At 45.6% G+C, this 12,961-nt stretch overlaps 1 protein-coding gene across 5 annotated transcripts; it reads left to right on the forward strand.

Annotated features, from left to right (window-relative positions):
- The first annotated feature begins 630 nt into the window (after positions 1-630).
- Positions 631-11,575, forward strand: C6H10orf95 (chromosome 6 C10orf95 homolog). Of its 5 annotated transcripts, XM_085064963.1 has the most exons (3): positions 2,554-2,652; positions 5,952-6,026; positions 10,702-11,575. In XM_085064963.1, the coding sequence occupies exon 3, from the start codon at positions 10,766-10,768 to the stop codon at positions 11,438-11,440; it is 675 nt and encodes a 224-aa protein (XP_084921089.1). In that variant the 5' UTR covers positions 2,554-2,652; positions 5,952-6,026; positions 10,702-10,765; the 3' UTR covers positions 11,441-11,575. The 5 variants fall into 5 exon arrangements, with proteins under 5 accessions (XP_084921088.1, XP_084921090.1, XP_084921091.1 ...); XM_085064962.1 differs by lacking the exons at positions 2,554-2,652; positions 5,952-6,026 and adding an exon at positions 631-713; XM_085064964.1 differs by lacking the exons at positions 2,554-2,652; positions 5,952-6,026 and adding an exon at positions 975-1,068.
- Positions 11,576-12,961: the final 1,386 nt, after the last annotated feature.

Here is a 12,961-nt window from a genome sequence, read left to right on the forward strand (position 1 = left end):
CAAATTTCACCCGGGGAAATTCCACCATGGAAAATTGAGGCAAAAGCCAATTGCTGTGTACAGGAAGGCATTATTGCACCCTATTACTTTCCAAGGTTTTTGCACATTAGACTTACTAGTAGCTTCTTAAGGAGGTCATTTGTGTAAATTCCTAGAAGCCAGGCAACTAATTGTAATCAACATGGTTTGTAATTAAAGAGTGATTTGTAGGTATTTAGCTTCAGGTATTGAGATCACCTGCAGCAGAGCAAGGGATAAGGCACTAATCAAAGAATCATTTTGTTTGGAAAAGACCTCTAAGATCATAGAATCACTAAGCATCTCTAAGGAGCTGCACTCCTGCTGTTGTGCTGGGTGATGATGAGCTGAGCTTGCAGATGGAGTCACCCAGTTAAAACCCCTGTGGAGGTTTCTGTCTGTAAAGGCCCACAGTGCAGGTGCTTACAATAAGGTAGTGCTGATGGGAGCCACTGATATGACTTCTTGCTTAATTACAACCTGGATAAGCCATGAGTACAAATACCAGCTTAGTTGCAGCTAAGTGTCAGTAAAATGCTTGGGGAGGAAGTAAAACTAAGAGAAAAGAGGACAGTTTGTTTATACAGTATTTAAGGGAGGGTTCTTTTCTGTGTTAGTCTGTTACTTTAAAGGTTATGCTTTTTTGAGTTTTGCAAATAGTGTTTTGCTGACTTGAGAAAGAACCTGAAGTTTTGGTGAGTTTTTCCATGCTGGCTTTATGTGCTGATTTTAGCTGTTTCTTTACCTGTGTCCTTTATCCTTGATCCCTGTCTGAGCATGTAATGGAATTGCTGAAGGAATGAGCTTCCTGTTGCTGTCTTTAGGTATGAGGGCATGTTCAGGCAGGCTTTGTAGCTGTAGTTACTATAGGAAAGCTTCCACAAGGTGTAACATGGTATCCTAGGGCATCTCCTTACTCTCTGTGTGTTATTAAAGCACTTCAGTGAAAAAGAGTCTGTAGAAAGTAATGTGCCTTCTTAGGATAGGGTTATGTATCCTACTGTTCCTTGGTTGAATGAAGGCATTCTCTTGGCTGTCTTTTCTCAGGATGTGAGTACATGCACACTCAGCAAATGTTTCTCTGTGTCCTGCACTTATAGACTGGTCTGTTTTGTGATGTTTCTGCAGTTATGTACTAGCTTAAATGTTTGCAGTAGCAGAGCAGTGTACAATTGAAGTATTCTGCACTTTGCTTGGCTTTTTGAAAACACAGCTCTCTCTGGAGATGGTGCCTCTTTCACCCCAACACATCTGCTGTTTGATCATGTGGATGCAAGTCCATGTACAGTAGGATAACTTGGTTGGGGTATTGGTTCATGCCAGTGCTCTATCCTGTAACATTTGTAGAACCACCTGCTTGTGAAAAATACTACTGTAAATTGTTACTGTTGTGTGATGATAGCAGTTAAACACTTTCATTTGGAAAAAATTACACAGAAGAGCCTTTCTGAGTGATTGTATTCTTGGAAACACAAGATTTCTTTTATTTCTCATTTAAAAAAATCAATAATGTCATTTGTCAGCTATGTTCTGTATTGTCTAAAGACCATGACAGAAGGCAGTTGGATTTTTTTTTTTAAAGTTATTATAAAGTTGTGGATCAGCAGATGCTGCAGCTGTCTGCCTTGGGTAACTCTAGCTCAGATGTTTGAACTTACGCTAGAAATGCAGACTGTGTTGCTGTTGTAACAGAAAACTCCCTTGTACACTAAAGTGGTATGTTGTATGTAATACAACCCCAAAGTCTGGATAATCTTTCCTGCCCTGTCCTACACTTTAGGCTGTTGATCCCATGGGAAGACTTAGTGCAAGTGCATGAGATTATGCCTTCTGTATTTCTGCATATCCATCCTTGATGCAGGATACATGGGAATGGGATCTAAGTGTATTTAAAGAGCAAATAGTTAAAATGCAAATAATTTTCTCTGACACTGTTATGTGTCAGCAGAGGAAACCCACTGTAGGCACAGACTCCCTCTGGAGAACCAGGCTGTGTGATCAGTTCAGGCCTTTGCATGACATCAGGAGACTCCCAAGAGCACTTCAAGGACAATGACTTGTCTCTAATCAAGCAGCTGAGAGAGGGGGATGCTATGGAAATACAAAACATGTTGCTGTGCTATGCAAAATGTGTGTAAGATAAGAAAGTGCTGGTAGGTAACTGGACCTGGGAATTAAGGCTGGAATTGAATTATTTGTCCTGGAGTGTGTAAAGTAAACAATATATAATCAGGAGGAGCCAGATAATTATGGAGTATCTGAAGCAGCTCTTGGAGGGTAAAACCTTTCAAGGCCACCTGCACCATATCAGTAATACCATGTAAGGCTGAGATTGCCAAGGTAACGATATCAGAAATGTAAGGCTTAGTTACGGATGTGGCAAAACTGAGACCAAAGAGGAAGAAATAACTGGGGTGGATTGGCTCTTTGAGAGGAGACTGGAGTAAGGGAGGCATGAATGTGGTGGAAAAAGTGGATTCTGAAATAAGAAAATAATGTATAAAATGAGATAGAGGTAAGATCAGTGGACTGAAGGAGTGTAGGCTTCTATGGATTATAGTGAAGCCTGAGGACCCAAGCCCACTGGAATGCTGAAGTGATGCTCCTTGAACAACCTGCTGGACTCTACATCAGGTCTATGTTGGAAAGACTTCTTGTGGGAGGGCAGAGTAAAGTGGGATAGATGTGAATCCTGGTGCTAAGTGGTGTGGGAGAGAAGGGTGACTCAATAGCATCATGTGTGGTTCATAAGACTTGATTAGTAGCTTCATAGCTGTGTGCAAAGTGATATAAATAACCATGAGATGCTACTGGTGCATTAATGGGGTTACTGATCATTTTGTTGACTTATTGGTGTGGTAGATATGTTAGTGTCCTGAGTCTGTTCTCTAAGCACTGCAGTCTGAAGGGGAAGAGCTGGGGGTTCAACCAGGACCTCTCAATTTAGAAGCTTGAACTAACTATACTGTGATCTTTTCTTTGAAGAAGAGAGAGTGTGGATGGAGATGATGGATATCTGATGAACTCTTGAGTGAGAGGAGGAGCAGGTCTGTTTGTGCAGGCTGTGTTTTAACATGGAGGGGAGCATTAGGACTGAACACTAAGAAGTGCAGATTAAAACGTGCTCAACTAAAGAAAAATGAGTGGTGTCTAGATACAGAGTTGTGTCTGGAAAAGGGTTTAAATGAGAAAAAATGTGGTGACTGCTATGCTGAGACACACGACACAGATTTGAACTTCAGGTGAGGAAGACATCTGATGCCTGCAGTAGTTACTGGGAAGATGAGAATAGTGGTGGTGGGAGCTTTAATAGCACAGAAGTTAGGCTATGCCAAAAGGAGGACGTGTCAGAAAAGGAGAAACTTTGGAGTATGTCCAAAATGTATGCTCTGGTGCAGCAGACCCATATCCAGAGAGAGGCTGAAGGGGTGACAGTGTCAGGATCACCCTGGCAGCAGTCAGAGGTGGTTTCCAGAGCCTTGCCAGCTGATGCAGTCACCCTGTGGTAACACTCACCATGTTTTATTCTTAGTGGCACAGCTGTTCCAAGGTTGCTGTGTTAGCCAGCAGCTGCAGTCACAGTAGGAGGAGTGGCTGCTCCAAACCTTCATCACCAGCAGTTATGCAGGGGGATGGTTTTTAGATAACTATGGTCAAGTAAAGTCTTGTTCTGCAATGACTTGGCCTTTTCCTGGTGTTTTAATTTCATACAGAGTCTGGACTTTGCACAGACCTCAGAAGTAAATGCCAGACCCACACTAGACTTCAGTGTTTTCTGGGAACGTTGCTTTGAATAGCTGAAACAAATCTGCTCCCTCTTCAAAGGGCCTCTATAAGGGGTGACTGACTGTAATATGCATTAGCTGCTATTTCCGCAATCACCAGTGCCAGCTGGAGCTCTTTTCTTCATGGTGCACTAGTAACAGCAGGGTGAGACTGGTGTCTTGTGGCTTCAGAAGTTAAATTCTCTCTCTTGGCTGAGCTGAAGGGATTGTTCATGGAGCTCTTATATCAGCTGTGCTTGTGGTATCTTTCCAGCTGGCTGATGGAAGGGTCCCTCCTGTGGTGTGAGGGGAAGCAGGGGCATTGCTGGGGGAGTTCCTCATACTGGGTTAGTGGTGTGTGGAGGCTATGAGGCTGCTTGCAGGCCTTCTGGTGCCACAGGAACTGGTAGAACTTGCAGCCATCTCCATCCATCTGCTGCCCTGTGCTGATGCTTTCTTTGATCCAACCAAAATAGCTTCTGTACTTACCTTTAGTAAAAGCATTCAAAGCTGTCTGGATTGGTGGGTTTCTTCTGATCTCTACTTCTAATCTCTCTCAAAGGCCTTCTGCCTTGTAGACTTACTGCTCTTTGGCGAGTCATGATGCTTTCATTCAAAGTACCTGCTCCTGCCTACAAAGCCCTTTTACTTCTCCTGGGCTATGTTCAGGCTACATTCCTCTCTGCGTTACCACTAGGCAGCACAAGGGACCATGGCAATTAGCCTCCCCCCTTTTCTGAGAAGCAGAGGCTGTGTGCTCTGCCACACCAAATTTCCACCCTGAAATACCTCAGAGGCTCAGTGTAAAGAGATGCTGGTGTGTAATACTTGTGCAGCTCCTGGGAGGCAGTGCCAGCTCTGTATGCAGGAGGTACATTATTGTTACATGTGCTGTGGCTTTACAGAAAATGAGTTGCTTGCAGAAACCTGTGACCATGAAGTCTGAAGCAGAGAGCTCTTCCTGAGCTGTGCTGCCCAGGCATGGAAGCTGGCAGGCTGCTGTCCTCATCCAGGCTGTGCTCTGTGCTGCTGGAGAGGCCACAGGGATGCACTGTGGGAGCAGGGATGGAGCAGAAATGGCTCTGCTTCATCTCAAGTCATCACACTACATCTTTTGTCCCTCTGTAGATGTGAGAGCTCATCTTTTCCAAGAAGTCAGTCCTACCCTCAGGTTTTGTTGGGCTTTGCCTGGAAAAGGGGAGACCTGTTCTTTAGAGCTTTGATTTGCATTGCTGTAAATCACTACTGTCTGCTGGCAGTTTGAACTACGCATGATATAGTAACCTCTTGTGGAAGTATTTAACACTTCTTGGAGTACTTTGCTGGGGCAGTATGGGTTTGCTTTTCTTTTGCAGTGTAGCAAAATGTGGTGCTATTTTACTTTTGTGGGGTGAGGGGGTATGTGTTCAAAATTCTAGTTTTTCCATTATTAACCAGCACTAACATGGGAATCTGATCCTCTAGATAAAAATTAAGGCCTGAAGAGACTCAGCTTTTAACAAGCTATTGCATTTTCCTTGAATTCCTGTGTGGCTGCCAAGCATATCTGGCTAAGAGAAAGCATCCTGTTCAGAAAGGCAGCCAAGTGCCTGTGTCCTAAGGGTCAGTACTGGTGGTGGAGGATCAAAGTTACTGCAGGGTGTTGTGTGGCTTTTTGTGCTGTTCTCCTACCTCCACAAGAAGTACTTGGGAGTCTTCTCCTGGATGAGTTTTACTGAAAAGGCTTCAAACCAAGCATGACCTTATGCTGGCAATAAAGGGATGGAAGTGACTAGGAAAAATATGAAACTGCTTTGTCATGATCTTCTCCCACGCACTATCTCCAGCTACCAGGATGCTGGATAAGTGTGTGGAACTGACACCAGAGCTATGGAAGACAAACTTTTGCTGAATAAGTACATTCCGTTTTAACATCTCACTTTAAGCAGTCCTTGAAGTTTTGGGTTTTTCAAAAAAAAACCAAGCAACCCAAAAAAAAATCTTTGCCAAAGCTTTGTCAGATGGCAACAATTTTGCAGACTCTGCTCAAAATGGGGAGACTAACTGGAAATAACTCATGACTTCTTAATCCTCTTGGTTGGGGGAAATTGGTGCTTCTTGCAGTATTAATCTCTTTACCCTTGGGAGTTATTACAGAGCAATGGCAGGAGATCTGTGTTTTTTTGGCAGGGTGGGGAGAGGAAGAGGTCAGGAAAAAAGCTAGAAAGAATAGTCTGAAAACTTGAGTGCTGGAATAGTGAAAAGGTAAGGGTAACTTAATGGGATCTATCTTCATTTGTGAGCTCATTACAGAGATATGGAATGAGGCAAGAATAGTCTCAGTTGAGAGTTACAGTGACCTAGATGGCCATGTCCTCTACTGTGTTTCTACAGTTGTGTTGGCTTGCAGCATGCTCTCTGAGGAAGTATCTAAACCCATTCAAACTGCTAGCCTGTCCTGGGGACCCTGCTTCAGCTGTACAGGCAACTTGCTGCAACCAGTCTCTCCAGACATGTGAGCTACTTGTATGAAGTTTCACTTGTTGAGTATTGTGGCACACCTCTGTTTGTTGTGTCCATGATACAGTCAGGCTCACGTCAATCTCTCTCCTAGAGAATGTGCAATCTATAATGAAATTGAATATTTACACTGTCCTCTGTAGCTCACAGTAGTCTCTTGTGCTCCACAAATACCTGAAAAGGTAGCTCACCAAACTCAAAGCTAGCCTAGGTGATAGTAGAGCTCTACTGTCCTGAGATATTCAGAAAAACCATGTTCTTCTGTATTTCTAGAAGGTAATTTCTGGTGCTTTAGATGCTAGGAAAGCCCTACTCCCCTTGGGCATTTCTGTATTAATTAGTGGTAGATTCATCACCTGTAGTAACTGAGCAGAGAGGGTTGAAACAAAAGCTGCTCTATCAAATGTCCCCTCTGGTTTTGTATTGCAAACATTGCTTGGTTGTTCCATAGCAACTCTGTGTGGGGCAGCTGGTATGAAGCACACTTTGCTTGGCAGGTCTTTTTTGGGAGCTGTGGTGTCAGTCTCCTTGACCTGCACCAAGATGTTTGAGGAGGGAAAGGCCCTGCCAGATGACTGGGGCAGTGGGTAAGGGAATTGCTGGAATCAGCTCTGGCAAGCCTGGGAATAGTCTGCAGTATCATGTTCTCACCAAGCAGAGATGACGATCTTATGTTAGTTGTCTGTGACCATCTTTGGAGTTCTCTCCTTTTTTTGTGCCTGATGTCTCATTCAGCTCCAGCCAAGTGGGATTTGAGTCCTTTTTCAGCAAGGTCAAAACTGCTGAAAAGGCCTAAAAGGAGAGGCTGCCTTGTATCTTGCTGTGGCCTTTCTCACTGTGTTGTTCCCTTGTTGCTCTCTGCTGCCAACCACGGCTCCCAGTGCCCTGGCTTGGGGAGGCTTGGCTCCCAGGCACAGCCTAGTGCTTGCCCACGCAGGCTTTCCATCTGTGCCACCAATACCAGGCATGTATCAGCATGTATGTCAATGGCTCTCATGACCAGGCAGGCATTTAGCAGAGTTCAGCTCAGGCTTTAAGGACTGTTTTTGCCTTTCCTGCTCAGGACATTCAAGTGCTGGGCAGTGAATGTAGTGATTTTTTTTTTTAACATTTTTCCCCCCAAGGCATTGCAGAGCTTGAAAGTGGAGGGTGGTGGTCTGAAGAGACAGATCAGCTGGGATCATCTCTTCCGTTCTGGTCCTGTAGTTGCTCCTGAAGAGCTGGAGGCTGTTAGATATTTACTTCCAAGGCCAGGCCAGCCTCTGGCTGCTGGTACTGGAGAAACAAGAGAACCAGGAGCGGGTGAATCATAGAATGGTTTGAGTTGGAAGGAACCTTAAAGATCATCTAGTTCCAACTACACTGCCATGGGTAGGAATGCCTTACACTAGACCAGTGTGCTCAGAGTCCCATCCAGCCTCAGCTGGAATGCTTCCATGGGTGGGGCACACAGCTTCTCTGGGCAGCCTGCTCCAGTGCCTCATCACTCTCACAGTAAAGAATTTTAATTTCTCATATTCAATTTTAATCCACTCTCCATAAGCTTAAAACAATTCCTTCTTGTCCTGTCACTGCTTGCCCTTGTGAAAAGTCCCTTGCCAGCCTTTTTGGAGACCCCCTTTAAGTACTGGAAGATGCTATAAAGTGTCCTTGAGAAGAGGAGAAAAAACTTGGGGGTTGGACTCTTTCCTCAAGTAGTATTGCTAGTCAGTGTTGGTGTTTGGAGTTGCTTTTCTTAAGCATCTGGTTTTTGATGCCTTCCAGCCATTAGATTGCATGACAAATGATCACCTTCCTGACAAATCCTGTTTTCCCTGAAGTACTGTCTGCTCTTACTTCCTGGTGATTTTGGGACAGGATCAAGCAAGCTGGTACTGCTGCTTTCAAAGCCCTCTTCTCCTGTACAGATGGATTTGTCATGCTGTATCTCAGCTCTGTGCAGTCTAGCTGGGCTTTACTCCAGCTGTGGTCTCCTAAATCCTGTCTCTGGAAGCTGAAGCAGCCTGAAGATCAATATGAACAACAGGCACTTGTATAATGGTGGGGAAAACGGCATTGTCAGCCCCAGGGAGCACCAGGGTACAGCTCTGCAGGGGCAGGGCATGAGCATTGTGCCTTCTGCATACCAAAACCTTGTTGCAACACACCTGAGCGTTCAGAGCAGTGCTGTGCCCTGCAAGCCAGGAGCTGGGGCTCAGTGCCTTGTGCCTGTGCAGGTAAGGCTGTGTCTGGGCAGTCTGAGAGCTCTGTGCTTAGGAGCAGGAAGGGACAGGGCAGCACCAGGTAGCTGTGTGGTGGAGCCTGGCAGAGGCCACCCAGCCAAGGCTTGCCCTGACGGGTTTGCAAACTTCCTCTAGGGCTGTGAAGTCTTGTCTGTGCTGTGTGGGCTGTCAACACCCTCCTCCCGGGTGATCTGCTTCCAGGGAAATGTCTTTGCTTCTGTAGTGGTGCATGTGACAATGCTGCCCTGAAGCTCTTCTAGCCCTGCTTAATCCTCATCTTGTTCCTCCTTCTTATCTCTTCAGTTTGCTTCCTCTTGTGGGTCATCCTGCCTGGCTGCACCACCAGCTTGTTCCCCTTATCTTTCTTCAGTGTAAAATCAAAGCAATTGTGCTCAGGCTGCCTTGTGATAAACCCCAGTGATTTAGATGGCCTGTCAGCCCTTCTTGCAGCTGCCAAGGAGATGTGGGAGCAATGATGCTGACAGCCAAAATGCAAGGTGCTACAGAAGCTTTTGAGCAAGAGTTGGTCATCACCTAGGTGAGAACAGCTTCTCCAGGGCTGTCTTAAACTGGCATGGAGCAGCACACTAACCCAGCAGGAGGGGTGTAAGCTGGGCTTCTTTTGTTTCATACAATACATGCAATAGCTGCACACTCTCTGAGCAGACTACTTGCTCTGAAATACAAGCACTTCACAGAAGTGTGGATCCCAATAGGAATGCATGGATGAGCTATTTAAAGAGGCACTGAAACTGGTTTTCAAGGAAGATGAGACCATTTATTCCATGTGCCCACCTAATGTGGCCATTGACATACAACACCCCTTTGGATTTTTATGGTGGTTCTGAGCAATTTAGGCAAGTAGGCTGTGAACTTTATTTCATTTTCTCCTATCTGAGGGGGTGATGGATATGGTGGGCTTTGTCTCCAAGGCTGCAAATCTTGTTTAAGGTTCTGCCCGGTCCTGACTTGAATACTCTAGTGCTGTTCTGCTGTTCCCTGTGTAGGGTGAAGGCTTCTAGCCCTGGACCCACGTAAAAGCAGGCTTGAGCTAGTGCACATTATGAAGCTCTAGGAACAGGAGCAATTTGTGCTGGTTAAAAAGAAGAAAAACCTCCATTTTGCAGCACTCAGCATTGCTTTTGTCAGGCAACTCTTAGGTGACAGCTGAACTTTCATCTCTCCTTGGTCAACAGCTGTGGGAGAGGCAACTCACGTTAAGGCTGAAGAAGAACCCACAGGATCTGAACTCCGTGGGGAAAAAAATATCCAATTTTCTGCCTTTAGTTCTGTGCATGGTTTCTTCCTGTCTCTGATACCAAACTTAAAAAAAACCAACCAAACAAAAAATACCAAAAAAACTAACCCTATGCTATATAAAGCTTCCCTTCCTGCCGTAGGGGAAAGGATAATGAGTCATGGGTGGACAGTGCTTAATGCCCTGGGGGGTGCTTAGATATCTGGTAAGGGCAGGCTAGGAGCAAATTCAGCTGTAGGTCAGAGTTTCTCAAGGTAAATGCACACTTAAAAGTGAATGGTAACTAGTGAGACCAGAAAGAGAAACCTATATGTGAGAACTTGTCAGAGGAAATGTGGATGTGCCTGGATTTTGCTCTAGAAATAAAAAGTAGTCACGGCTTTTGTTTGCTTATCAGTGTAGAAGCAGGGCTTTGGGAGACTGGGGAGAGCCAAGAACAGTTGAAGATCTTTTTATTTATTTATTATTTCCTTGTGTGGGCAGGACAGCAGTTGACATTACTGCAGCAAGGTTGGGCTGTTGCCTCTTTCTTTGCCTGCTTGCTTTGTTTCTTTCACTTGTGCTTGCCTTCCCCATTTTTCATGCCTGCTTAAGGGCCTCCAGCTTCTTGCAGTGTGTCTTGCTGCCTCTCAGCAGTGCAGACACAAGTAATGAAGATATGAGGGTGACTCTTCTGCCCTCAGTGGTCTTTATGTCAGCTTGTTCTTATTTTTGTAACTCCCAAGATGTGTGGGTTAAATAATGTCTTGCACAGCAGCTAACAGGCAGTCACTGGCAATGTGGCTCTACTTGTTCTTGGTAGGTACTGCTTCTGCAAACTGTGGGGAGCTCCTTGTATTAATTATTATTAATTAATTGGTATGCTTACAGTGCTAAATGTATCCCCTTATTCAGCTGAAATGTATAACCAATATTAATTGTTTCCCTCTTGTCTTCACAGCTTTTGAGAATCAGCAACTGCTCTGGAGGAGTGTCCCCTGCGTAAAACCCCAGGCTGTTGTACAATGTACCAGTCCAGTTTTGTGCCACGGGAATATTACCCAGCCATGATCCCACCTCCTGCTTACACCTACCCACCTCTGCGGCCTGGGAGAGCAGAAGACATGTCCAGCTCTGTCATGTTCCCTCCCATCCCCATGCACAACTTCTACAGTCGACCCATCACCTTTGTGGTGGACCGGAACAGCTACCCTGACTATGCAGGAGGTCAGGTGGAATATCACCATCTCTATAGTGCCTCCAATCCCTATATCCACCCATACCACACCTGGCACTTCCCTGCCATGGTCCCTATCCCTCTCTACAATCCCTATGCAAACTACCATCCCTATGCTGCCTACAAGAGGTCAGATCAGTATCGAGACCTGTGGCCAGAAGGCTTCACAATGAGAGGGGAGCTTCAATGGGGGAAGCTTGGAAAGGTGTTTGGGCCAAGGAAAGACCTTCCAGCATTTGTGAAGGATGACCTCCGGAGGGTTTATGGCACCTACCCCCGGACCAATGTTTCCATATCCTATCGGAAAGGAGAGTTCTTGGTCAAGGGAGACCCCAAGACAGAAGACCAGGAATTCACAGTGGAAAGAAAAGTCATCCAGCGGGCTGTGACCCCCAGTGCCAGTGAGGCAGATGACAGCAGTGAGGACCGGAACCGTAAGAAGAAAAAGAAACTGAGACATTGAGGTAGTCAGACACCCGATGGATCTTTCAGTACCTTTGTGGGAGCCAGTTGGCAGCTGTTCTTGGTGTAGTTGGCAAGTTACAAAAGCAATGGATGCCACCATTCCTGTTGTGTGGTTTTGTTTTGTTTTTTTTTTTTTTGAAACTGCTCCTTATCCTCCACAACCTTACGGCAGCTTTACCCTGTTTGATGCACAATGCCCATTCTGTGAAGAAACCATACAGCACTTAACTGTTGGATCAGCTCAGTGGTCCTGGTTTTGAAATGAACTTTTGATTTCCACTGGTTTGGTTGACTGGTCACAGCCTGGTGGGGGAATGTCCAAACAGTAGCCCTTGATCAGAGAAGATGGGCCTCTTCCTACCTTGTCCAAGGGAAGGGCCTGTAAGCTGGTTCTCTTCCTGGAGAGATCAAAGATGGATTTCTTCCAGGCTGAGACCAGTGCAGGTCCCAGAGGACACAGGGGTTCTTGAACACTCTAAAGAGCAATTGTCTGCATGTCTTGTCACTGCTGTTTATCACCATACCATTGTGCTAAATCACTATGAGAGGCTTGTATGCAGCACTTCCTTACACTCTGGCAAAAGATCCTCTTACACTTGGTAACCTGGTGCTCAGTACTTCTGACCACATGCCCTTATTGAAACTGCTGCTGAGGCCCTGCTCTGGGTCTGACTTGGCTCTGGTTGTTGGTGCTGGCTCTCCAGTGAGATTATTGGAGTTGTGTGAACTACAGCTTGGTGGTTGTGCTGGAAGCCTGGAGGGCTGTGAGGGGCTGGCTCTGACTTACTTGCAAACTTCTGTACCTTTTAAATTACGACAAACAATTAAAAAACCCCAAATGCAAATGCTTATATTTCTGGTTCTTAAATACCTGACATCAGTCTCTCCTGTGAACAACTTGCACTCAGATCCGGCACCTTTTTGTGAAGTTAGGGATGATTTCTGCCATGGCTTGTGCCCAACCATGGTGGCTTATTCTGCTTGTCCTGCTTGGCAGTACCCTCCCCTGCCTTAGTTCATTTTCTGTCAGCTTCTCTGGGGACCAGCAGAGACTTTATGAGCATACAGGGGAAACAGGGGACCTTCTCTGTTCCTCTGTAGTCTCCTAGTCTCACCCTGATCTCCCACATGGGAGAAAGGCCTTCTACTGTAGGTGGGAATTGGATGCTCCCTAGCTGCATAGCAAAGGAGAGACTGTGAGGGTGAACTTAGAGGCCCTTGGTTGCTTTGGATTGCTATAAAGTGAAAGCAAGTGGATTTTTTTTTTTTTTTTAAACTTAGTGCAACACGTTTTGTTCAGCCATTGCCAAAATGTCTCGGCAACTGTCTGGATTTCCCCTTCCCCAGTTAGCTTCTTGGAAATGTGTTAACTCTGCTGCCAGACAAAGCTGCAAGAGGGCTGAACCAGAAAAACTGCTGTAGAAACCTTGGACCAAACTGATGCTCCTTGGCTGTGTTGCAAACAGTGGCAGTGGGACTTGCTGAATGGGCTAGAACAGGCCTCCATTAATGAGTGCTG

Source organism: Lichenostomus cassidix, chromosome 6 (assembly GCF_008360975.1).
Source record: "Lichenostomus cassidix isolate B80296 chromosome 6, HeHo_3.0, whole genome shotgun sequence".
NCBI classification, from domain to species: domain Eukaryota; kingdom Metazoa; phylum Chordata; class Aves; order Passeriformes; family Meliphagidae; genus Lichenostomus; species Lichenostomus cassidix.